Source organism: Fundulus heteroclitus, chromosome 1 (genome assembly GCF_011125445.2).
Source record: "Fundulus heteroclitus isolate FHET01 chromosome 1, MU-UCD_Fhet_4.1, whole genome shotgun sequence".
NCBI lineage: Eukaryota > Metazoa > Chordata > Actinopteri > Cyprinodontiformes > Fundulidae > Fundulus > Fundulus heteroclitus.
Genome location: NC_046361.1, coordinates 8,209,024 through 8,236,367, shown reverse-complemented (window position 1 = coordinate 8,236,367; position 27,344 = coordinate 8,209,024). Strand labels below are relative to the sequence as shown.

Below are 27,344 nucleotides of genomic sequence, written 5' to 3'. Positions count from 1 at the left end.
AATCTATGACTGGGTGCTTTATTTTATACACATGCCCTTGAAAGTGATGGAACAGCTGAATTTAGTTATTGGAAGCAGTTTCTTAATACTTTTACAAATATTGTGTTACTTAGCACACAAAGAGAGAGAAAGAACAAAATCCATTGGCAAGCTGCAATGTCTGGCCAAAGAGCAGCGGAGTCAAAGTGTCTGCACAGCAAAATGGCAAACCAAGTCAAAGAAATTACAAATGAGAGGTCTCTGAATAAATTAGACGCAAGTGCATTGGTCAATGTTTATAACATCATATACAATAATTTAAGAAAAGCCCATTGTGCTTTTTCCTAATTTTCCTTAATGAATATAAATCCAATTGCATCCACTTCAGTCTCATAAGAATCCAGTTCCAGTCAAGCATACAAGCAGGCAAAACTTCTTCTAGAACATCTTAAGTTTGGATGTCAAATAAAAAAACGGCAACAAAACTTAATTGCTGCCATCACAGCAATTCATCACCAAATTACATAAAACTCTTCACTGCTAATCCTTTTCAAGAAAGTGAGGTAACAGAGACGAATGAGAATATTGTTGGGTTGTTTCTTGTGCTGGTCTTCAAACAAAGAAAATGTTGTGAACAAACTAAAGGAAACAGAGAGCTGTTACAGGGGACTGGCTGTTTGTTTTGAGCTCCAATTGTCAGTCTCAGCTAGACCAGAAGTATGTAACCTGGGCTCACGACCATATGTGCCACTTTTGCGCCTCCACAGCGGCGCCTGATAACTTTGGTCAGATATTATATAAAACTTAAAGTATTTTCTGACTATAAAGTTAATGACTCTAATGAAAAAAATGTTTTGTCAGGATGCAAACTACATCATTGTTTTCATTTTCAATAAATATTGAATGTTCCATTCAATGAAATGCATTTCTTTTCCTATCAAATCAACCAAACTAGTTTTTTTTTGTCATTTCCTTGTATAACTAATGGCATACAACAATACCAGTTTAATGTGAAAGATTATTATTAAATGAAAGATCTTCTGTTGCCCAACTTTAAACGGTGACACCAAAACAAAACAGAAAGGACTCCCAGCTATCACTAAGCTCTATTTAGGAACATTAAAGTGGTCATATCATGCTTTTCAGTTCTTACTTTTTACATTGAAATCCTTCAGTCATGGTCTATATTATGTGGAACTAGAACACCTTGGTCTGAATTCCTGGATAATTTACCCTCACATTCCCCCTTTTTACCCCCGTTCTAAGTTGCATATGAGATCAACGTCTTTTGATGTGGTCTCTTTAAATCTAAAGGAGCAACTTTGGGACAGTGTAATAAACAACCAAACTTTTTGACTCACTTGTAGACTGACATTCTTTAGCTTGGATCACTAAATCGAGATGAGAAAAAAATTAAAACGGTGGATTTGTGAAATTGGATTGCAGGAAGTCCATGGCTTTGGTTAGCAGCTCCACAGCAAATACTGTGGCGTAATTGTTTAAAAAACCTAATAGAAAACATTGAAAAAGGAATGGCTTGAATAATATGACCCAAAAAGAATATATAGATGTCAATGCAGCACCGGGACAGACTAAATTAAAATTTTCCGCATTCCCGAGGACTCCAAGTACACAACAAAATGCATTTAAGAGTGGATTTTGCATGATATGTCCCCTTTTAAGATTCCTTATTCAGCTACAGTGACGCTGGTGAAAAAAAAATGGGCTCTGAACTGAGTACGTCGCCTGAAGCGATGTCAAGCAGGATGGAAACTTCACTGATCCTGGAGAAACAGCAGCTGATGTCCAAATGGCTACCTGTAGCATTCTATCAGCCAAACTTCGTACATCTACAAGTCATACAAGTCAGAGGAATATCTGCTGCTGATGAGAGGTGATTTTCCCAACAACTGCACATATTGCATTCAGGTGGGACAGAAGGCAGCCTAAATATCAAAACAACTCCTAAGTAGTTCCAAATTTCTAAACATTAACATGAACCCTTTTCAAGTGGTTCCTATAAAATCTATCCAGGCGTTAGCTATGCCTGCTTATACTAGCCGGCTGTATTCATTGAAAGAAATCCTACACAATCTTAACTTTCTATTGTTTTAAGTTCTAGAACTTAACACAACCAAATAAATTTCAGAAATTGAAAAATTTCATTTGTTTACTGCTGACTGAAATAAATACAATTTAATAAAATTTATTTCTCTTAATTTAAGCATATAGAAGAAATACTAAACCTTGCCTTTATACTTGGGATCCATGATTTTTGTATACCCCTAATCGCCACCTATAGTGTGTGTTACACAGTACACCCACTCCACAATTAAATGGACTTGCAAAAAACAACAGAGAAATACTTCAGGACACACCTGACAGCTCTAGTTTAATGTACCTATACACTTTTTTCATTAAGTACTCATTCCGGCCAAATGGCATTCCTACCCTTGGGCATTCTGCCATATCAACTTTTAACAGCTAAAGCTGTGTAGAAATCTGCTGAACTTTCTTGTTCTAAAAGCAAATCCTTTTCTCCTTTTGTTCTAAAACCCACAAATAGAATAAAAATGTGTACTTCTTTCATTTAACCATAACCTATCAGTTATATTAGTTAGTTATATATTAAGCATGATGGTCTATACCTTTTCAAAGGCTTGTGCAGGATTTACTGCCATAGACAAAGGTTATTTTCATATATATATATCCATGCATCCTCCAGGGCACTGTATCGCTGTCAACAAATATAGATCTTTTCTTCATCATCTCTTTACGTTTTCTGTTAAACAGTTTGAACCAACTCTCATCAGCTGTTTGTTTTCTTCTTCCACCTCATGACATGTTAAAGTGCTGATTGAAATGCAGGACGAAGACTTTGGACTGAAGAGTTCTCCAGGTTAGACAAGTCACCATGACATGTCTTTACCTCTGATTTGATCTGTAATTTTTTTTGTATTACTGTACAATGTTATGCAAAGCTGTAGCAACCAGTTGATCACCATAGGATGGAAAGGGGAATCTAAACACAAATCAGAAACTACTGAGTGGATTCCACATGCTTCCATGTTTACAACGGATTTGTCTACCATTGTCATCCAGCTATAGAATCCATAACAAATCTTTTTCCCTTCATGTCTCTCCTCTTTTTCTCTTTGCAGCAATTGAAGGTTTAATAAGTAAGATATTGGGAGTATTTTTTTATTATTTGGCTTCTACAGGGAAATTATCAACAAAAAAAAGTTGGCTTTACGCGGTCTGAGAAAACTGCATGCTAAAATCTGTTGACTTGACATGAACCCCTCTATTATTTTCTATTATGTTTATGTTCTCCTTGTTTTGACTGGAGGCTGTAAAGCATGATGATAGCTGAGAGCATGGTATGATTTTAATGTCTCTCCTCAAAAGATTTGTTGAAATATACCCAAATAATAATACAGCTTGTTCCCCCCCCGGTAAAAAGAGGCTAAGTGAATAGCGGGTTCAAGTCAAGCATTAAGACAGCAACAAACTGACCCAGATATGTCATAGTCAAAAGCCCTGCTTTATTTTTGCATGAAAAGACCTCACTTTCACCACAAAAGTTTCAACTTACTGTTTCTTTAATCCGGTCTTGACACCTTTATGACACCTTTAAGCACGTTAAGCTTAGCTCAAGCTAAGCTAAACATGCAGAATCTGAGGCTGACAATGCTAATCAATAATTGGTGGCGGGACGAGAGTAGGCCTACTTGTCATTAAAGGTCTCAGTAGCTTTCTTAATCACATCAGCACTATCCTTCAATTCTGCTCCACACAAGTCCTTTATTCTGTTTCCTCAAAGCTCGCTCATTGCATTTACAACAGGCTAACTGCCTTATAACCAATATGTAACCTGTAAGAATAAACGCAAGAGCCACGCTTTGCTTCCGTTGTTTGTCTTCCTTGTGTGAAAAAGGGCAAGACTGTTCCCTATGAGTCTGTTTGTCTTTGCTTTCCAGAGGCAAGTCTCCCCGGAGAGGAGATTGGTGATGATAAGAGCTGCCACTGTGAGTTTTTCACCCAGGAATTACCTCCAGGATTGAAGGTTACAATTAGGGCTATTTGGTAAGGATGCACTTCACTGAGGATTTTTTGGTAATGATAACAAAACAGGCCCATGTGAGGTTCCTCCCAGTTCACATCTGCACATCTAAAAGCTAGTCTGATGTCCCCGCAGTTTATTAAGGCACAAAAAAAGCTATTTATAAATTGTAAACACAAACATAATTTAGAAAACAACCCCGTTTAGACTTTTAGACTCTTGTACTCAGGACTTATTGCTGTGATCATGTGTAGGTCTGGCCTTATTTACTAGCTTTATTGTTGTTTAAGCAAGTTCCATTTTTTTAACATAAAATAGGCTAGACTTTAGTTGCTGTACTCAGACTCTTACAGCTTTAACACAATGTCCCCAGTTTGTGTTTAAATTTGTGACAGTGCTGTAAAAGTTTATTTGACCCTTTATAGATTTATTCTGCTTTTGCCTTGTTGTCGAAACTAAATGTTTCAGATCATCAAACAAATTTCAACATAAGACAAAGATAACCTGAATTAATGTAAAAAAAAAAGTTTTTAAATGATGATTTGATGTTTAAACCCACCTGGCAGTATCGGTACGCATAATTGCACCCTTGGTTTTATTAAGGTTTTGTGGCCTTTATTGACAGTAATCAGACAGGAAATGGAGCGACATGCAAGCAAAGGTCTCATGTCAAGAATCAGAACCCAGAGGGCTATTAGATTAATGTATTGTTTGCTCTACTGTCACACGCTGCTCTAGCCAAGTTACCCCCTAGTTAAATCATGAACGTCTTTTGATTCGTTACATTTCTGGTTCAATTTCACTAACTGCACCTATATGATTTTTCTCATATAGAGCAAACCAATATGTCTGCTCTAAAAACATTCAAGAAGGGATAACAAACAAAGTCTAAGTCTTGTAGTTTTTACAAAGTCATTTCTGATGCTTTTGGACTCCACCCAACCACAGTGTAAGCCATGATCCACCAACACAGAACAGTGGAGAACCGTCCCAGAAGTGGCACATCGATGACTCATTGTGTCGGTCACAAAAGAACCTAGAACAACGTGTACAGCACTGCATGCTTCACTGCCCTCAGTAAAGGCCAAAACCTCTCCACGGCAGTGTAAAAGCCTCGTTACTGTTGCAAATTCTTGATGACCGTTTCTGCCTTTAAGTTTGGTACAACCAATTATTAAGTTTAAGGGCAATTACGTTTTCACCTCAGATTAGTTGGCTTAGATTGCTCATTTTTCACCCTGATAAATAAATGATAATTTGAAAACTGCTTTTTATCTTTAGTCGAGTTATGTTGGTCTCATATTGAAATATGTTTGATCTGAAACATTTAAGTGGGACAAAAATGGGAGAGAGGAAACCTGTAAGGGAGGAAATTTAGCTTTTTCACAACACTGTACATGTCTACCACATGCCACTTGCCCATTTATATATCATACATATTGTTCATTTTGATAACTGTGTTTACAAGAAAAATTTATGCTGAGGTTTTCTACTATCACAGCAGAATGCATCATCCTTTGATTAATATTAAAGAAATAAGACCCAGATGTTCTGAACAGACTATCTGTAAGGGTTTTTAAATAACCTGCTTTGCCACTGTGTTACCAGCCGTTTTATTGGTTAAAAATGTCGTGATGAGACAATCCTCATTGCTTTAATCCAAGGCATCTGGACTTCTGTTTTTGGGGTTTTGCACCTCTCATCTATTCTGATGCTAGTTTGGGATTCCCAGGCCTATACATTGTTGATAAAAATATTTCACTAATAGGTTCCACGAGTCACTGGCTAATTTGTCAATCCTGTGAGTTGTCTAGGTCATCTTAACTCTTCTTAAGAGGACAATAAGTGTGGTGTTATGGCCACATGTTTCAGGGTATTAAGGGAAAGCATCTAGGGAGAGGATTTGGGGCTGCAGGCTTCCTGCTCTGTTTGATGTGTAAAAAAGATGCCTCCTTTCACTCCTCTGGAACATTAAGTTTAATCACTTTCAAAGTGTGTGTGTCACTTTTGATCCAGCCATATTTTGAATGTGGCTCCATTCGGCTGCTCTGTAATGCAAGGGTCGCCACATATAATCATTACAACTTGCACACATACTTGCCACATTTTTTACGCCGAAGTTTCTTCCTGACACAACCGGGAGTCAAGCCCGGGTCCTCTGTAGATCCACCTGTATTTTGAATACTGTGTGTATATTGAGATGAAGGAAGTAGAAATTATACTTGCCGGATCAGGATGGGTTACCTTACGTTCACCATGATGTCACTAGATGAAAGTTTATTGGTGTGTGAGTCCCCCTATAGCATCTTTGTGGTCACATTAATTATTAGCTGAATTAATCAGAAAGTAGGTCAAGCATCTGCATAGCATAACATGATATTAAAGTAGCAATAATTAAGACATTTACCGCAAAATTAACTAAATCATTCTCATTTGTCAACCAGGATGGAACTAGCATTCCCTATAAACAATCGGTTCTCTCCATCAATAATGTCTTAGACAAGTTTTTCTCCTTTCAAAATTAGTGGTATGGTGAGGAACTCTTTCTGTGCAATGTGTAGTTCATCTTTACTTCCTGGTTCCTCAGCCTGGGTTCCCAAAAGAAAGCACAGCATTTGGTATTGTATCTTGGCAAAAGAGCAACAGCCTGCAAACATGGAAGCCTGTAAGGGAAGCAGACCAGAAATAAAACAGAATACAACATTATAGACCTGTCCTGTGTAAGCAAAAATTCACAACAGCAACACACCGTTTAGAAACGGCAAATTAGATTGTTGTGACTAGCAAGCTGTTTTGCCTATTTGAGGCACCAGGTGCCAGTATTACTTACTGCTCCTTTAAGTTATTGTTGGGCCATTTCTGAAGTATTTGAGTTATACTTGCGTCATTTTTGTTGCAGTGGTTAAAATGATGGGGTAAAAAGGCCGCCTTGTATTAGCAGCGTGATGACACAGCATTTTTACCCAAGTCCCGGAAAATTCTTGCCATCATGGCTTAGATGGGGATCAAACCGTGTAGCTATGCCATAAGACATTGCAGGGGTGGTATTTATCAAAGTCATCTTATCTTATAGGATAAGGCCATTACAGCTTCAGAAAGCTGTTTCAAAACCATATATTATGCTAGCTTTTCACAATATGCTAGCACTGAATTGTCGCTGGAGGAAAGGCTGAAATGCAGGGTCCAGATCTTTTGCAAGCTGTGTCACTGTCAGACTGTTAGTTGTTAGTGGGAGGTGTTACAGCAGACCTGCTCCGCAGATCCAAAATAACTGCTGTGAAGTGTCTGAAAGGTTCACTGTGTCACATGGTATGTGAAAACGAGGTGTCACCCCTCGCAGCGTCATGAAGTTTCTGGTGTCAAAGAGGAGGTTCAAAGAGAGTCTGCGGCCTTATGATGTCATGGACGTGATCGAGCAGTACTCGGCGGGTCACCTGGACATGCTGTGTCGCATTAAGAACCTGCAATCCAGGCAAGTGCACCTTTACTGTCTTAGCCACTTTATGCGTTTACTTTATGCACTATGATAGAGTTGAAATATGTGGATACACACATGCTGTGACACACACACACACACACACACCATTGATTTGCCTGTCTCATCCGTCCAGCTACATGTGCTGTATTCAGATCTGTATTATACCGGCAGCTTTTGTCAAGTATCACAGTACAATTCACTCCTTCACAAATGTATTCAGTATAACATTGTCGTGTCTTTGTTTTTTGTTTTTTTGTATTAGTTTTATCAGCCTCTTTAAATCCTGATGCCCCGAAGGTCTAACATGCACAGGAAAATATATTCCATCAGTAAAATGCATACACTTTTCATCCATGCAGCAAGTCAGACTCATCATGTGTCCCTGTGTGTGTGGAATATATTGAAACGTGTTCTCCAAAGCTGATGTGATTCTCACTTTGCTTCATTTTGCATTGCACTCATATCGTCTCTGTGTGCCTTGCCAGGATAGATATGATTGTGGGGCCCCCTCCCCCAACAACACCTCGCCATAAGAAGTCCACTGAAGGTCCTAGGTTAGGTTAATAGACTGCACCTTTAGAGCATTTTATCAGCATTTATTCTCTGTGTACCATAGTTCAAATATTGAAGCAGTTACATGCTGCCTTTGTCATTTTGACTGATAGACCCCTTTTGAGCTTAGGCCTCTTGATTTGTCTCCTGAAAAACCTTAGAGAACATATTAATTAAGTGATTTTAAGATACAATTTTTAGGGTGTTTTCTTTGTTAAAATATAATATTTGTATCATCAGTCACCAAGAAGAGGAGAAAAAATAAACAATTAAGTAAAAAAAAAGTGCTTGCCTATGGCAGTGAGCCACATCCTATGGCCTCACTCAACAGGGGTTTTAAGTGCTAGATGCTTGTTCTCCCAGTGGAGAGACAGATGAGGAAATTCCCCCATAGGATGCAATGGAAATGAAGCATGATCAGCATAGCAAAGGCATGCCAAGTGATGCATTTTGGCCGCAGACTAAATATGTCTTATAGCAGGCTTTGGTGCTAGTTTCATAATGCATGGATCCACACATTTCACTGTGAGCCACTACTTTTTAAAACGGCATCATTTTTGTGGAGCTTGAAGACAAAGTTATTTTCTCATGTTTCATCTCAGACCCATCCACATATTTGCATCTCTAACATTTTTAATAATAATCTTCTGAAGTTTTCTGGCTAACACAGAAACATTTTTTTGCCGTCTATGACTTATTCTTGTTTTTTTTTTTATCCTAGAGTTGATCAGATAGTTGGTAAAGGTCCCAAAGTCGACGGGGATGCAGCTGAGGATCAGAGCATGATGGGGCGACTAGTCAAAGTGGAGAAACAGGTAGGAATGTTCCAGCGAAACTGTCCACCAGTTCAAACGGCATATAAACAGTGCCTTGTAAAAGCATTCATACCCTCGAAAACCTTCTCACATCCTGTCATTTGATGACAAACTTTATCTTTACTGGAACTGTACATCCAGAGAGGGAAGGAGAATGTTATAGGGTACACCTATTAAGACATGGTCATCCATGAGCATATCTTAATTAATAGACCACCATGCTGGCCAAGGATACCATTGATCATAGAAGCAACCCAGAGGCCCCTTGTAACTCTGGAGGAGTTTCAGAGATACAACTCTCGGCTCGACTGAGGAATGGAAAGAAGAACGTTATTTTTGCAAGAAAGCCATAAGAAGTATATTTGGCAGCAACTGTGTGGAATCAGGTGCTCTGGTCAGAGAGCAAAATTAGTTTCGCCTATTTGCAAAAAGTTATATGGGGTTTAAATCAAGAGTTGCACGTCACCCTGAACACAGCATGTAACACTGTGGTGGCGGCAACATGCAGTGAGGATGCTTTTCCTCTGCGTGGACAGAGAAGCTTGGCAGAGTTGATTACAAGCTGGATGCAAATAAATAACAGTCAGTCGTTGAAGGAAACCTGTCGAGTCTGCAAAACACTTGAGACTGGCCTGGAGAGGCTGACCTTCCAGCAGAACAACTACTCTCGCTAATGGCCCAGTCAAAGTCCATATCTACGTGTGCAATAAAGAATTTTGTCACATGGCTTGAAAATTGAGGCTCACAGTCCCTCTGTATTCAATCTGACTGAGCATGAGCTTTTTTTCTTTTTGCAAAGATGCATGGGCAAAAACATTATCACAATAAATAATTTTAATTAGCCGTTTAATTGTACAGTTTTACATCTTATTGTCTATTGTGCAAAGCTGGTAGAGACAAAGCCCCCAAAGACCTGGAGCTGTCACTGCAGTAGATGGGGGTTCTACTAAGGGGAACTGGATACTAATGCATTTAATTTCTGTTCCACTACTGTGTTTCCTGCCATGCGCTCCTCAGTGTTGGTCTACTAACACCAACACAACAAGATGTCAAAATGTTCAAATGGATTTATGTTTGTGAAGTATTATATGCATATCTATAGGTTCTCTTTTTCTGCTGATTCAATAATTCCAGTTCTGAGTTTAAACTTTGTATCGTGTTTTTTTTTTTCTTTTCTTCCTGCAGGTGGGCTGCATGGACAGGAAACTTGATTTCCTCGTCAATGTGTACGTGCAGCGAATGGGCATCAGCCATTCAGAAACTGAGGCCTTTTTCAACTCCAAAGACACGTGTCCCGCGCCGCCTTATCACAGCCCAGAGGAGACCAAGGAAGAGAAGGAAGAAGAAGAAGTGAAGAAAGCCAAGACATGTTCAGCAGCAGCATCAGATGTCTCACGCTCTAATGGGTCTCTGGAAAAGAAAGATCCTCTACTTGGTCAGTCCGTGGCGAGGTCAGAAGGCACTCCATCTGGCAGCAACAGCCGCCCTTCTACTTCTTGGCAGCACCAGCTGCAGCACCCCCTCAGCCAGCCCGCCTGGGGCAGCAGCTTGGCCAACACCCCTTCACCAGTTGGAGGTGGCGGCGACCAGTCGCCCACCGTCTTCCGCCTTCCTCCTCCCCCTGCTCCGATGCATGACAGGTCGTCCTCCGGCCCGTGCGGGAGCGGCAGGGAGAGCAGCTCGCGGAGCAGAAGGCGCCAAAGGAGGCACAGGTGTCAGCATGACGCCACCGCTGTGGAGAGCGACACCTCCCTCTCCATCCCATCTGTTGACCACGAGGAGCTGGAGCGCTCCTTCAGTGGCTTCAGCATCTCTCAGGCCAAAGAGGACTTCTTCGGGCCTTCTTTCTTCACAGGCCCAGGAGGAGGCGGAGCAGCGGTTGAAGCTGGAGGCGGACATTCAGTCTGCGCCAGGGTCCGACCTTTTATAGCTGAAGGGGAGTCAGATACAGACTCTGACCTGTATGCTCCCTCACCGCTGTCCTTCACCGGAGAGGCCTCCTGTGGGGAGAGGGGCTGGCCGGGAGTGAAGTAGGTCGGAGGACTGCTCTGCCCAGGCTGGTGGTGACAGATCAGTGCCAAGACGAGATCTTCAGAGCTCCAATCCCACTAACCTGCTGTCCGCAATGATGATGTTTTAGTCAATTCTGAGTGGACTCAAATAAGAGGTTGTGCGTTATGGCAGAGGTTATATTACTAGCGGTAGTCCAATAACCTCATTTCTCCTCATATTTTATGTTTATAATGAAACATTTCACAAGCATTTATTATTGACAATTGCTTTGTATACTTTATAGATCTTGAGAGATTGGGAAAAATCTGGAGGCCCTGTCAATACTGACATGGATGTTTAGTGAAAAGAAAAATTTCTGCTGTGCTGGCAGTTCTCATCCACAAAAAAATATTCCTGATGAAAAAAGTTGAGATTTTTCAAAACACCATCAGTGGTCTGGCTTAGTGGACTAGATAGCTAGAGGTTATTCTGAAGTCTGCAAAGACCCAGAAGCCCTCACACTACCTCCCCACTAACACCGTCTGTGCTTCCCAATAACTGCAAATGTAACTCAACAAAGGTGTAAGACGGAGAGGAAATGACACAGTGTCAAAGCAAAGTCTCTTTTGAACGTGGGTGTTATTAAAGTTGCTATTATAGCCCCCTACTGGCACAGCTAAGGAACTACAGTCTTTTTGATAGGAATCCCAGACAACAAAAACGCTAATTTTCTTTTCTTTTTTCATCAGTTCAAAAGCCTATGTGGAGAAGTGGAGACGGCGCTTAAGTTTGTCAAACGTTTTAGTCAAGAATGGTTTGGAGTGAAATATCAACCTTCTGCATTCTGCTAGTATTTACCATGATTTAGATCGCCACAGAGTTTAACACCACGTTTTATGTCAAAAACATTTTTGCATAAAAAATACAGTTTGTGTAATGCAAAGTTGTGAAAATCTGGTTAGCATAATGTCTTGTAAACCTCTATATCTTTGAATGACTTGAGGTATTTCGACGCCCAACCTTTTGCTATGGTAATTGAGTAGATTCTTGCAAAGTAAAAACAAATTTGCTTGCTTACAATGTCAATAATTCAGTTTACAGACCCCCCCCCCCCCCCCACACACACATACAATAAAAATAAAAACAAGAAAAGCAATGCAAAAAAAAAAAAATTAACTTCCCCTTACAGTAATACAAATATTTCGGTAAAAAAAAGGTAACTACTGAGAACCTCTTGCATGGCATGTTAAATGGTTGATTTTAGGACTGTGTTAGGCAGGCTATAAGCCAAAATAGCAACAAACGGTCAGCTCAAGTACTTTGCTTTACTGTTCTGTAGAGACAGACAAAGTGGTGCATAAAACATGAAGTAAAACACAATATGCATGCATGAGGGGTTTCAAGCGAGTATTCTTAATGCTCCTGAAAGGCTTTGCTTGACTTCCAATCATGCAAATGCCACCTGGGCTTGCAAAATTTTACCAACACAACTTTTTTAGGCAGACTTGCACACAATTTCTGTGCAATGTTAAATATAAGCAAAAAAAAGAAGAAAAAAGAAAAGCAATTTGATGCAGCTTGTATATTTTTATGGGTTTCACACCAAATGCATTGTTGAAGTTGGATTGAGTGACCTTGGAGGCGTCAGTTTCTTACTCAGACATGATGATGTTTATCCTGCACTGCTTTGATCTTTCATGTAGATTATCTGACGCTACGTCAGCTCTGCAACAGAAGAGGAAATGCAATAAGGAAGCTAATAGGGCAACTGAAAACCTCTTTGAACACACATAGCCTTATTTTCACACCAGAATCCATTTTATAAGTCCATGAATCAATTATTTCCTTTTCAATATTTCATAAAAGAGGTGAGTCGATCTCCAGTCAGTGGTCATATGAGATTCTGTGGATTAAAAACACAGGTGAAATATTTGACAATTTGATTCAGTTTGAACATACAGCATTTACGGATTTTTGGCATGAGCAGTTCCTATTTGTTACTAACCAACTTCCAACATTTAAACATTACTTGTCAACCGCAGAACTCATGAAAAGAAAAATAATCTAGTGGAGACTGTTCCTACAAAACCCATATTGTAGAAAAAGAAAAGAAAAAAGACACAAGAAGCGGCAGGCATGTTTTTATTTTAATAAACCAGACCAACTTCAACACATGATGTAACGGCACCTTCATCCTCTTCAAGAATAAAACTTTGTACATCACTGAACCTTTTGAGTTTGATTACTTCTGTTGTATTTTATTTTCAAATGAGAAATCTCTGTTTTAAAGAATGTGTGCGTGATGATCATGTAACAGTGGCAATGTATCACTAGATGGCAACAAAGAACTTAGATTTAGCTGGAGCAAATAGTACAATGTAGTGAAAAGGTTTGACCACTAATTTCTATTATACTTTGCTTCCAGGGAGCCAGACCTTCTTGCAATGTTGCTCAAAAGTGTTCTTGTTTAGTCAGTCTCCAGACTTTTATGAAAAACTACCGATAGCAGATAATGTGAAAATTTTAAATAATACAGGCCTGACACAGTCTCCAGTTGATTATCAATGATATTCAACTCTATTGGAATCACCTTTCTGGAGCTAAATTTATAATTTCTTGTCTCATCCCTTGAGTTTAGGAGCTTTTTATTCTTTGTCTGACTTGTTCATTGGTTAGAATTACAACTCCTAGCAAACACAGTTACCCCTTAAAACAGTTCACATTTTGTCACATTACAGTTACAAACTTTATTATATTGTAGTGATAGCATAATAGCATGACACACCGAAGCATAATTATCAAGAAGAAGGAAAATAATGCACATGAAAAAATCCCAGACTCTGAAAATCTCTCACTGTTCACTACATCATCCAAAAAATGAACAAGTTTGGCTCAACTGCAACCTCACCAAGACACGGACGTCAAACTAGACTGACAGGCCAGGTAAGGACAGCATTAATCAGAGAAATAGCCATTAGTCCTATGGTTGCTCAGGAAGAGCTGCAGATATCCACAGCTCAGTTGTGACAATCTATCGCCAAGACAACTAAAAGCTGTGGACTCCACAAATCATGGCTTTATGAAAAAGTGTCAGAAACAAATCTACAAGAAGTTTTAGTCAGTTTGGGACAAACCATTTGGTCTGCATGCAAATTAAATAAAAATATTAGCAAAGCATGCTAGCCAGACCACATTTCCCATCATAAAAAACGGTACAGGGTAATTCTTGATGGAAATTTGTTAGAGGCCGGAAAAGACTTGGACGTAGGTTCACAACTTAGCAGGACAACAGCCCTAAACCAGAGCTACGCTGGAATCTTTTAGGTTGATGCATTGCGTCAGTATGGCCCAGTTAAAGTAAAGACCTAAAAGCAATCGCAACTATGTCTTATAAATTGATCACAAATTCTCTCCATCCAATTTGAATTAAATGACAAAGTAGAGCCAGTATCTAAATGTGCCAGTCTGACAGACATACCCATCATTTACAGATATCTATGTGTAAAAGATTGGAAAACAATTCATCATTTTCCTTCTGTGTCAGAACTGGGCACTGCTTTTTATCTGTCACATAAAAGACCATAAAATGAATTTATGTTCATAGATGTTAGTCATTTGGTTTTGATTTAATATTTATCTATACATGTTGTCCCATTGAGATGAGATCTAAGATCTCATTTATGAGAGACCTATTTTGAAAAAAAACAAAAACAACAAAAAGGTTACAAACACAGTAAAAATATAAATAATGAAAACAGTTGAATCCAATTAAATAAGCTTTAATAAATTCCGACATAAAAACAAGGAGCAAGTTTTACAAGAAGATTTCTCGATTTTTCTTAAGATAAATATAAATAGATCAAGAGGAATCAATGTGGATAGTTTCAGATCCTGCTGTAGAGGGCTTCAAGTAGAGCAAGAAAAGGCTTTTTTCCCAAGTTCAGATCGGGCCGATGGAACGTTGAAGGAGAGAAAATCCTGAGAGCGAAGCCTGTGGCTGGACTGTCTAAGTGGCAGCTGTATAAGGTAAAAATGGGAAACAGTTTAAGCGGTGGGATTGCTTTTGTGAGGCACTTTAATTAAGCAGCTTAACAAAGAAAAGACACACAGTTAAATTGATCAGATAGAATTGAAAATAAGATCAAAACAACAACAATAATAATCTCCAGGAAAAGCTGACATCAACAAAGGGCCTGAATAACCTCTGATCAGATCCCTTTAAAACATCAGAGTCTGGCTGCTTAGAGGATACATTTAAAGAAGTGAGGAATAAATCAGGGACTTTTACACAGAGACACAGCGTTTTAGGCTTTCATCAATAAAACATGATTTATTTACTGCTGTCACCGGACAGATGTCCACAAAACCTCTGGGTATCATCAGTAAAGTGGTGTGAGACATTGTCATGCCTGAAGCACAACCTCAGGTCAACCAATCTGCTAAGCATTGTGAGGCCATGCGGTCCGTTGTAGAGAGGGCTCTGCTAATAGCAACTGATCTGCTCATTTCTAGAAGTCACAGGACATAAGCAGTCTATTCTATCACCTGGGGCTTTGCAGACGGGTTGACCAACCACACCATCCACTAAAGGACAAACTGTGCGCATAAGCATTAATATTAATAACTGGATTAGAAAACCAAACAACATCAAGGAGATGGAGTCTGGCTTTACTTTTGAACAAAGCAGGCATGGAATAATTTCTGGTGTCAACATCAGGGTTTTCAAAACTGTAAATTAAAAATTTCAAAATGTCTCTGTCATACTGTTCCTCCTGTTCAAAAGGCTCTTCATGAGATGCAACATAGGGTTAAAGTGACCAGAGTGTTCTGTGGCTGTACTTACATGGGCAGAAAGAACATCACTCCAATAGTGACATAAAAAGCCAGATTACAGTTTGAAAACATACTCATTACCAGAGACGTTTTATTCTAGGGGCATGTGCTGTGGTCTGTGAAACAGAAATTAGAATGTTTGCTCATAGTGATCATCTTTTTACATCTGAAAGAAAGACCAGGGAAGCTGGCAGAAGATAGAACACAATTCCCATAACTGCGAAGCACGGCGATGTCAGCACCATGATGTGATGTGTGAATTATTCTGGCATTTAGCCGTCCTTAAAAAGGTTAATTTGGTCTGATTAAATGTCTAAAAGTGAGGGAAAGATTATTATGTCCTGTTGGCGTATTAGTTGTTATTTTGGTGTTTTGTGTTTTGTTTTTGCTCAATTGTTTGTAAATAAAGCCCTTCGTGTTTATTTATAATAACAATGGAACTACGACACTGTGCATGTGCTGCAGGGGATAAAATGGAGGCAGCTAACGGCTATTAGCATCTCCCAGTGAAGTGTGGAAACAATGAAGAAAAGCCTAAGATCCAGTGTAAAAAAAAAAAAAAAAAAAAACACAAAAAAAATATGATTCGAAGAGGGAAGACTGGAATGGCGCTGGGAATACATTATCAACGTTGGTGTTCACTGAAGCAGACGCTAAAGCTAACACTGTGAAAATATTAATAGCAATGCTCTTTTTAGCCTCTACGGTCTTAAGTACAAACAACATTATAAATAGATTGATCGATTGATTGGTTCTTACCTTGATGCTGTCTCCCTGTTTCCGTTTAAGAACGAGAATTTTCTTTTTCCGTGATGTTCTGATATAAGGCTCTTAGAGTTGCCGTAGGTGGGTTTATTTAATAATAACGGTTGGCCATTGATCACGCCGAGCTGCCGCTTTACCACAAGGGATTGCAGAGGGGTCAGACTAGGTCCGGCATTATTTATTAGAGACTTAGTAGTCGCCATCTGGCTTTCTGATAGTTCTGCAGTATTACCTGTAGATGGCGCCACATCGGTTTATATCTGCTCATCGCGCCCGTTGCAGTATTATATTTAGGCTCAAAAAGGGCTATCAAAACACTATCAGGATAGATGGTTGGTGTATATAACCTTATTTTATCATGATCAAACGGTTTTTGGTATTTTTTTAATAATCATATAACATGGCTATGTACCTTTAAACTAAAGCCTAAATTACAAGTGGCACACATGTTAAATAGCAGACAGTTCGACAAAAGAACCAGCCAATGTCAGATTGTTATAATTGTGGTACTCTGTTTTAATTAAACACAGATCATGATAAATACAAGATCATATATCAGTATAAATACCAGGAAACAGTGAAAACATGGTATTTTCACTGAAGGTTATTATTCTAAGAAAATTTTTATTTGACTCATGCTTAGATAAAACTTCAATCACCTGAATACTTCTGTGTGCAACGTTAATTTTAAAGATGAGAGGTGTGTTTAAGCAGCGTCATTACACAGCAACAGAAGACGGATGCCTTTGTGATGGATATGAAGGATAAACAATCAATAAAACCATTACAGACCTGACTTACTGACGCCCTGACAAATAACCCGCGGAAACAGATTGACAGGATGCATTTTGATACAAAACAGTTTTACCAACAGATAATGCTTTTTACAAAAACAAAACAAAAAAGAAGCCAATTTGTACTACCACTTCCACCCTTTACTCTTTCACTTCAGAGACAAAGAAGTACGCATAACCAAATTAGCGCGGCTCAAACCGAGAGCTTTAATATTGCAAAAATCATTGCCTGCTTTTACAGATGAGTGGAAGAAATAGCTGGGTGGCCTTGATTCCAGTCGTGTTTGTGCACAGCTCTGGTGGTTTCCATGTAAACACTTTTATGTCTGTAAGGTGTTGGGTAACATCAGCAATAAGTCTTCTGGTTCTACCAAGGGCACACACAGACAGGTGACCTTCCTTCCTCCCTTTACAACATGGGCCGGGGGTCGTTAGTGGTCGAAATAATACTGGCCAACATACATCTCAATTACAGTCATTACACAGTGGCTGCATTTCAGACAAAGCCTGTGGAAGTCGACAAGAGGCAATCTGTAATGCTTTACTGATTTGTGACTGCAATAGGCTGTTACCTGCCACAAAGGAATACGGTTCCTATATGAAGTTGTAAATAATAAACATGAACGCACTCACATAAAATAACACTTTGACATATAGAAAACACAGGTTTTAAGAGGTGATTTATAGCGAAGCACACATGAGGTAAGACATTGATTATGTTTGCAATGAATTCCTCTCCTCAGGTGTGGAGGTTTATATTAAAAGTGACTGTAGCTGTGGGACAGACTCTAAGGGAATAAACATATCCCAACCCTACATGAACAAGGTTGGAATGTGAGCTAAGCTTCAAAGCTTTTACCAGAAGCAACACGGTTCAGCCATTTATCAGATCGGAGAGAGACAGTGACCATTTCATAGATGTATAAACAGACTGGAAGGATTAGCTTCATTCATTAGTTTGGACTGCAGAGTCATTGTCTGAGACTGCACCTGTGTTTGTGAGTGAGGACGGAAAGATTACTGAAGAGCTGTGTTGGCTACCTGTTTACATGTTATTATGGTGATTTATGATAATTAGTTTTTTGGCTCCTTTTTAGCAATAAAATGGCATCATATTACAATTCAAATTATTTGACTGAGAGCTACCCTTTCTTATTCTACAATTTTAGCCCTTTAAATGTAACACATGTCCATATTACATACGTTCATGAACCATTTTTGTTTTGGGACACGGCGCAGCGTCTTGATGAAAAATGCCATTGTCATTAAGGGATATTGTTTCTGTGAAATGGTATACCGGATCTGCAACAATGTCTAGGCAGGCAGTGCACGTCAATGAAACACCTTCATGAATGGTAGGGCAGGACCAAAGGTTTTCCAGCTTGCCTTTTGTTTTTGATTGAGACTTTACGTCATACTACTGTGTCTCGTTTAAATTAAAATCGTTCTCATTGGCTATTGAAAAATCATTGTGAAAGATGAAATACTTTCCTTAATCTTATTGCCTAATTTAATCAAAAGAACTCAAGTGATTGTGTATGTTTATCCAAAACATTTCATCTGCAATCATTTATATCTAATATAGAATCTTATTTTTTTCCACACAAGGATCTATTTTCTAATGATCTAACAAAACAACAACAACAACAACAACAACAACAAAAAAGCTAAATATTAAAGCTATAGTTGGTGATCCTGTTCAGAAACACTTTTTATTATACTGGGTTAAATGGACCTTACATCCTGACAGTGGTCAATACATTATGTATTCAGAAAAAGGAGATTAGAAGATTAGATCTCTGTGAGATTTGTAGGTCTGTAAAAAAATAACAATTTTAATAAGTATCTTTCCGTTCAGTCTGAATGGGAAGAACCAATCAGATGCCTTCCTGTCTCGTCCTGCCCTCACACTCCTCTGTCCCTCAAGTTCCAAGGATATCATCTTATCTATTGGTTGTCCCACACGTCAATCATTCTGAGACGTTCATGTAACGCCTGTGTGTGTGTGCTTATTCCATGTTAGTTTCCTCGAGCTGCGCATGTTTATCTATCCAGTTAGCTTAGCGGTTAGCTTTGGTCTTAGCCGTTTATTGTAGCTCTGCTGCTCTCACTGTAAACTTTGAACATGGCTGAGAGTCATAAGAAGCAAACTGCGTAAAAATTTAAAAGTAGAAGAGGCAGGCCTTAGTGAAAAGAAATAAGACCAGAGTGGATTTGGGAGATTTATTTCAGGCGATCCCTCCTGAGGAGCGGAAGACGTGACAGAAACACCGCCAACTCTACTTTTAAGCATGAAAACTAACTGTTTAAAGAGATGTGTTTCGGACTGGAATTGAACAGTGTGGACATTATTAAACAGGTTATGCAAAGATTTAACTGCATTAAGGTGTCTGCTTTCTAACTGAAGTGAAAAGAAAGCACTCCTGGTCTAATTTTAAGTTGACCTTATGTGAAATAGGGGGCCTAAAAAGAAACGGAAGGACAAACTTAAAGTGAGAAACTTTTTGTGTGTTAGCTTCATCATCATTAAATCTCCAAAGATTAAACTAATAAGAGGACCATTTTCATTGGTCCGAAATTGATTGTTGCGTCATTTCTCCCCCGAGACCAACTATGGAGCTCGAGGAATTAAGCTCTTCCACTTTTGTTTCCACTCTCTGCACAGCTGACAAGGAATACATCAAGATACTGATACAGGTACTGTTTTCACTCAAATGTGTTCCTACAGAAGAGGCCAGGTCACTGCATGGTCTCCCACTTTGAATCCCTCCAGAACCAAACTGAAGTAAAGGTAAAGCTCCAGAAACATGTTGGAGGAGTGATGGCAAACAAGAAAAAAACTTTGCTGGAATTCTGGGCAAATATTTTTCCATGTCAAGAAAATCCAGTGGGGCACAAGACCTCAAAATTAAATTGGATGATAAGGCAGAACTTTCTGTGTCTGTGAGTTTCTGGTGACTCATCAGTCTGAGCTATAGGCAGCAACCTCAGGCAAGCAGAAAACCTCTTTGGCCTACTCACCAATGCAGTTTTTGGAAAAGTGTGACCAAGTCGCATTAAACCGCCAGTAAGAAAAACTTGTTCTTTTTTCCACCAGATTTTAAAAACACCAGATGGAGAGGAGAGTGGAGTAGAATATAATCACTATCTTTCTGGCTGCAAGCTGCACTCCCATTCAATCTTTTGATCATAACTGCATAACAGCTCAGGGGTAGGCTAACAAGTATGAATATATGCGCGCTAGTGATTGTGTGAATGTGGCTCTTCTGTAAAGCACTTGTGTGGCCAGTATGACTAGAAAAGCCCGATCAGAATTTAGAGGCCAATTTCTGATCCCTAATTTTGTAAAGCTTTGATCTGCCAATACCAAATTTAGCATATTCCATTTCAGAATTGACAGGGTTCTTATTTTCCTATTTTTTTCTAACCTTTGTGCCAACAAAGTTGATTTATTATTTATATTAGGAGCAGCATTGATGTCCCACTGTATGCTTCAGAGAAAAGGAATCACAGTCTTGACACATTAGCATGTTTTTAGCATCTTACATTAGCAGTTAGCATGTTTAGCATTACTAACTCCAAATAACATTATTTGTATTTATTTACTAAAGAATGGAGATCTTTGCCTTCACTCTGAAATTTCCAAAGGGCTGCTGACATTTTAAGCTCCACCTTGTTTTGTTTTAAACAAAGGTTGAAAGCTCAAAATGAAACAGGATGACTTTGTTTTAATCTGTTTGACCTCCCTGTTATCTCCTGAACTCTCACTCTTAGAGGAAGAGGCAAATGTCCCACCTAAAAAATGTTTCTTCCCAGCTATCACATCCTTTGTCTTTCCTCTAATTTTGTTTTAAAACGTTCCCACTGAACTGAAACTGAATTGAATCCCTCCAGAACCATACTGAAGTAAAGGTAAAGCTCCAGAAGCATGTTGGAGGAGTGATGGCAAACAAGAAAAAAACTTTGCCGGAATTTTGGGCAAATATTTTTCCACGTTAAGAAAATCCAGTGGGGCACAAGACCTTAAAATGGAATTGGATCCAGTGATCGTGTTATCTTGGCTTGATAAGGCAGAACTTGCTGCGTCTGTGAGTTTCTGGTGACTCCCCAGTCTGAGCTAAAGGCAGCAACTTCAGGCAAGCAGAAAACCTCTTTAGCCTACTCACCAATGCAGTTTTTGGAAAAGTGTGACCAAGTCGCATTAAACAGCCAGTAAGAAAATTGTGTTCTTTTTTCCACCAGATTTTAAAAACACCAGATGGAGAAGAGAGTGGAGTAGAATATAATCACTATCTTTCTGGCTGCAAGCTGCACTCCCATTCAATCTTTTGATCATAACTGCATAACAGCTCAGGGTCATAAGAACATTATTGCATGGAGAGGATCCAAGGACACCATCTGTGTGGGATGAGAAGTTGTTTTGAATAGATCTAAAGTCTGTAGCATGTGTGGCCCTCAAGATGTGATGTTTGACCAATTTCTATTTTCTTGTCAGGTCATGCAGAGGCATGTCATCTTCAGTATTTAAGTTTGAGACAGAATATTTTGTATCTGCACAGAGTAACAGTCTGGAAACCTTGGGAGAGTTTACTAAGCCTTTAACCAGAATGAGAAGGTACAGAGTTTCCAGCTGAGAAATCTCCTTGTTGTAGCTTTAACGATTCATGATGATTGTGTCACACTGATAAATGTGTTTTCTTTAATTTATAATGGGAATCTGCTCCATGAATCATTTGAAATTACTTTTACTTGACTATTATTACAAGAACTGTTGGGTAGAGTAGCCAAAAATTGCACTCACGTAAGAGTAGCACTACTTCAACATATTTTTACTCAAGTAAAACTGATGATAACAGCTGATGATTCAATATTTAAAAATGATATAACCGTACAAACAAAAATATAAGGGTATGTGCAAATTCTGGTATTTTAAAGACAAAAATGAAAAAAATGTACAAAGTATAACCTGATTGCAAAATAACAAATTCAGGCAGAAGAAACAATTTTCAGGATAATCTTTTTCAACATTAAACTTGAAAGCAATGCTTGCAGCAGTTAATATAGATACAGTATAGTTAGAACAGTGCAAAGTACTTCCAGTGACAACATCCAATGTCTACCGTACATTCATTCAACCTCCAAAAACCTCAATGAGCTCAGCAGATAGAAAATAACATTAAAATAACAAAGTTTGTGTACAAATAAAAAGTCTCACATATTAACATATACTTGAGGGTGTTGTCTCTCAGGTGCATATTATATTATGATTCAAGTAAAAGTAAAGTGCAGTAAAACTACTCCTAAAAGTACATGTTGATCAAAAAGTTACTCATGTAAATGCAACTGAGTAAATGTAACTAGTTACCACCCACATCTGATTACAAGGATAGCTTTCACAGAAAAGGCAAGGCAAATTTATTTCTACAGCACAGTTCAGTACAAAGACAATGCAAAGTGCTTTACATGAATAAAATATAGGAAAATAAAAGCAGTTGGAATAAAATGTAGAAAAAATGAAACAAAATAAAACATAGGAAAATGGAAACTAAAGCAAATATTAAAAACAGTTGGACGACAGACTTGAACTAATGATGTTCACAGTTTAACTACAACAGTCAAAGACAATCATTTTCATGTTTAAAGGTAAATTAAACTGCTGTTTTTTGTGGCTCAAGAATTTTTGAGGATATTTGTATGAGAAACATCTCTTTTTTAAACGTTAGTTGAGGGTTTGTAACTCAGTGGTTAATGTGAGCGTCCTACTCATCATGCTAGACCATGTTTTCTTCTGATTGGCCTGCGACATCCCCAAGACTGGAAGCTCTTAAGAGTGGGAACTCTTTTGGGCATTTTTGGGAAGCCACAGTCCTCAACGTTCGAATCCTGCTCCATGGACCTTTGACACATACCTTCTCCCTCTCTCTCAACTCCATTTCCTGTCAGTTAACCATCAAATAAATTCAATTCAATTCAATTTTATTTATATAGCGCCAATTCATGAAACATGTCATCTCGAGGCACTTTACAAATTCAAATTCAATCATATTATTCAGATTGGTCAAAAATTTCCTATATAAGGGAACCAGTTGATTGCATCAAAGTCCCGACAAGCAGCATTCACTTCTGGAGAAGCATAGAGCCACAGGGAGAGTCGTCTGCATTGTACATGGCTTTGCAACAATCCCTCATACTGAGCAAGCAAGAAGCGACAATAAATGTCACTAGTTCCATAAAACATATAATAATAATAATAATAATAATAATAATAATACCTGCAGGTTTTTACTTACTTGCAATGTAGCAGATCAATCTTTGGTTGTTTTAAAATCATTTTGTGGGTTTCGTTACTTCTCGGGCAGTAATCAGACAGTTAATGGGCCCAGAAAGAAGAGGTGAAGACATGAAGAAAAGTCATCAAGGTCGAGAATCGTACCCTAGACTGCTGACTTGAGGACACTGACTCTACACCAAACGCAGATCAAACCTTTTAAAACTTGTATTTCAGTCTTGGATCTTAGCTGTTTTTTATTAATTTTCTCTTTTAGTGTGATAAAACTTTACACTTTGTATTCAGCTTTCCTTTCCCTGCTTGCTAAATGGCTCAGTCTTCAACAAAAGAACCTGTTGCATCTCCTTCTTCACAATCTTCTCTCTTTTCTTTAGTATGAACCTTCATTAAGGATCTGCCCTTTGCCAGTGAGCTGACCCAGCTCCCCTCAGCACACCTGTCCCTTGTTACTCGAATTAGCTCCACAGCATAAAAGGCTGCCAAGGCTTCCTGTTAACGGAAATCTACCTTGCCCTTTGGGATTTATTTTGTCTCCTTGGACATGTTTCCCTTTTTCTTGAATGTCTTTTCTTTGAATCTGCCACCCAGTGTCTGTCTGTTGGATCTTTTTCATGTTACCTGCAGAATGACAGGTAATAATACCGTTCTGCATATTTAGAGTTAATGCACATTTTGGCTGTGTATGTGTCAGCTTGATATGTATTTTTAAATTTCGTTAACAAGCCAGAACCTCTGGCTATTTATCTGCTTAAAGTTTTTAGCTTCAAGAGAATCTAAAGCCAAGAAGCCAAGCACAGCTTCCATGCAGGGGTCTGACAGGAGGGCCAGCCGAACCGTTAATGATCTTTCCACAGATTCAACAAAAGAAATCTTTTTAGACATTTTAGTTCCTCTAGAAGGTCCAGTGTGGTCATTTTTTTCTTCTGTTATCTGACTTTCCTACAGACAAATGAATTCAATGAATCACTTTTTATATTTTCTGTATGAACAGTCAGAACAACCCACCATGACAAACCAAGCCAAACCTCTGTATCCTAAACTTTCTAATTTATTACAGCATAGTGGTTGTCAAATAACTGAATATAGCAAAGTTTGAAAGACCACTGTGTTTTGAGTATACGGCTTTACCAGACATCTGCCCGCCATAAGATGGTTAAACACCATCCACATCTACAGCATAGAGAAGGATCTTAAAACTTTTACGAGTACCTCCTCTGTCAATACTAAGATTTATGAAGGGCACCATACTGATGAATATTTACAGTGCTAATACAGCAGGACTCGATATTTGCATTTTCTTTTTAATCTGTTATAAGCCGGAGCGGCCAGAGAGAGAGAAAAAGAATAAATGCAGTTTATAATAATATTTATTGTCACATAAATAGGGGGTTTCCCTCTTTGCTTTTTTCCATTCGCTGTTAACCAAACCAGATTCAACCTGAACTTGGAACACCACTTCATGCGGACACATCCACATATATATTGTTGAATTGGTTATTTGCATTTGCTGTCATTCCCAAATCCACCTTCAGAGTTTAGAGGTTAATAAGTAGCCACTAGCACTGCAGTCCACCTCACATTGTTTTAAAGATTGGTGTGATTGAACATTGTTGTTTCTGTTGCCGCTTTGTATGTGATAGCTGATGTCATGTTGAAAACCACCAATGACCTTTTATCTAAACTTGTACATGAGATCTGCACACAGATAAGAACCCTCAAGTGAGTGAGGCCTGAATCTTTAGGGGCAGTTCATTGAGCAAATCCATCACATTTGTCAATACTAGCTTATATTTTATAAATCAAAGCTGTGTAAGGAAGCCAAAACAGAGTTGTGGTGGTATTTACCAGCTTTATGTGCCTGTAATGTTCATAAAGCACAAGTTCATGGACATAGGTCATACTTCAGGGACAAAAATACAACCCATCAGTTAGAATTTATTAATACAGAGCAAAATAAATAAATTAATTGATTAAATGAAATAAAAAAAAACCACCCCTACTTGTTTATGTTGGATTTCTTTGGATGGAAGTTTAATGAAACAAACTTTTTAACAGAAAGGAGATGTGGCATGGTACTCAGGAAGCCAGAAAATATTTGTGTTTTTGATTTGCTGTGGCGTTTCATCATTTATGTAGAGATTTGTATGTCCCTGGTAATACGGGATAAAAAAACCTAAGTTAGCTGCTTCTTTACCCATCTCTTCACTGTCAAAGCAGAGAAAATGGAAGGTGGTTTATTGAAACTTGCACATTTTAAACTGCAATAATAAAATAAAATAAATATCCAGAAATCCTTTTTAGGAATTTGTTTAGCATTTTTTCAAACGGATACTCATTTCATATGATTGCCTGAATAAGTCCTAATCTGTCCAGTAATAACAACCATTTTGTTATCCTCTTTATATTGGATATTTACTCTAACATGATACAAATGCGAACATTTCTCTAGGCCTCCATTTTAAAGAAGTCTAAATGAAACAGGTGACCAAAACAGTAATTAGGTGGTGCCCTCAGGACCGAAAGTAACAAATTAAAGCTGACAGCTCTTCATTTCATAGTTTAAGGTTGGTAATAGCTCATGCCAATCATGATTACTCTGACACTTCTAGAACCCTCTCTATTAATTAGCCATTGGTCAGGGCCATGCAGATGAGATGTTCGACACATTTCGAGTGGCTTTCAGGTCTTAACATGATATACAAGCTGAAGACGGCATATTTTGTTGCAAAGCCAATAAAGACTACTGGGTCATACTCCAGAACCATCACATTTCATTGTGCACATGCTGCAGTTTGGACTGTATGGTAAATCTCTTGACTGATATAATCTATACGGGATGGCATGTGTTTGCAAGAAGAGCTTTTACATTAATGAAGTAACACAGGAATTCATTTAAAGAATGATGAGAGCTGCTAGGGTCCATTAGGGTCCCTCAGCTCACACATATATAACAAAAAAAAAACAAAAAACGCTTAATTGCAAAAGGAACACTACATAATTAAACTCAGAGCAAACAGATACAAACATTGGAGAAGTAGAAAGATGTCAATTTGTTGTTGTTTTAAGAGTAACCATATTCTAGATAGTGCTCTCGTTTGGAGCACACACCATGTTATATGATATGGTCTATGGGGGTGGCTTTCCATGCATCGTTAGAGCAACTGTACCTGCAAAAGATCCCGCCACTTTGTTTTGGCCTCACTGTTCTTCTTGTGGATCTGTGTAGTATCTTTGAGGTGGGATGTGATATCTAAAGATTGCTCCATAGCACAAAATCCCTGATTCTCAGCAGCATGCAAAGGTTGCAAATTAATAGTGGTAATAGTTGGGATGAACCTAAAATTACCTGATTTAATTTCAGTTTAAAATTCAAACCAAAATCTTACAGGCAACTTACTTTAACAATCAAACTAAAATCAAACAGAAATCTAGAGAACGCACCACCTGAACAGCTGCAGTCTTTCCGGGAGGTCTCCTCTATTCTGATCTCAGTGCAACCACCTCCCAATGTTATGGCCAGGTGGAGCAAAAAAAAAAAAAAAGGTATGTCTGAGGATCAGTAACATCACTTTGAAGTGAAGCCATTCTTCTACTTTATGACTCCTGAGTTTTTTTTATCCTCCCGCCCTATGTGGCTCCTTTTAAGCTTCTCAAATGGGACAACGCTCCCTGCTTACTACCAGCCTCCATCTTTTGCAATCCCAATTCACTCAAGATCAGTGCTTTAACCAATCCTGGCAGTGAAACAATCTCATTAGTTTATCCCTGTTTCAGCAATGCCACA

At 38.6% G+C, this 27,344-nt stretch overlaps 1 protein-coding gene across 9 annotated transcripts in view; it reads left to right on the top strand.

The window, feature by feature from the left end:
* The window catches only part of LOC105925910 (potassium voltage-gated channel subfamily KQT member 2), a 46,439-nt gene extending 33,332 nt beyond the window's left edge, over positions 1-13,107 (top strand). For 2 of the 9 annotated variants that reach the window (XM_036126405.1, XM_036126525.1), the window contains 7 exons: positions 2,831-2,878; positions 3,141-3,158; positions 3,960-4,065; positions 7,383-7,514; positions 8,006-8,074; positions 8,794-8,887; positions 10,073-13,107. In XM_036126405.1, coding sequence (XP_035982298.1) covers positions 2,831-2,878; positions 3,141-3,158; positions 3,960-4,065; positions 7,383-7,514; positions 8,006-8,074; positions 8,794-8,887; positions 10,073-10,921 — 1,316 coding nt within the window. In that variant the 3' untranslated portion in view covers positions 10,922-13,107. Of the gene's footprint in view, positions 1-2,830; positions 2,879-3,140; positions 3,159-3,959; positions 4,066-7,382; positions 7,515-8,005; positions 8,075-8,793; positions 8,888-10,072 lie in introns of those variants that run through there. The other 7 variants (XM_036126857.1, XM_036126658.1, XM_036126445.1 and 4 more) reach the window with 6 other exon arrangements.
* The last annotated feature ends 14,237 nt before the right edge of the window (positions 13,108-27,344 follow it).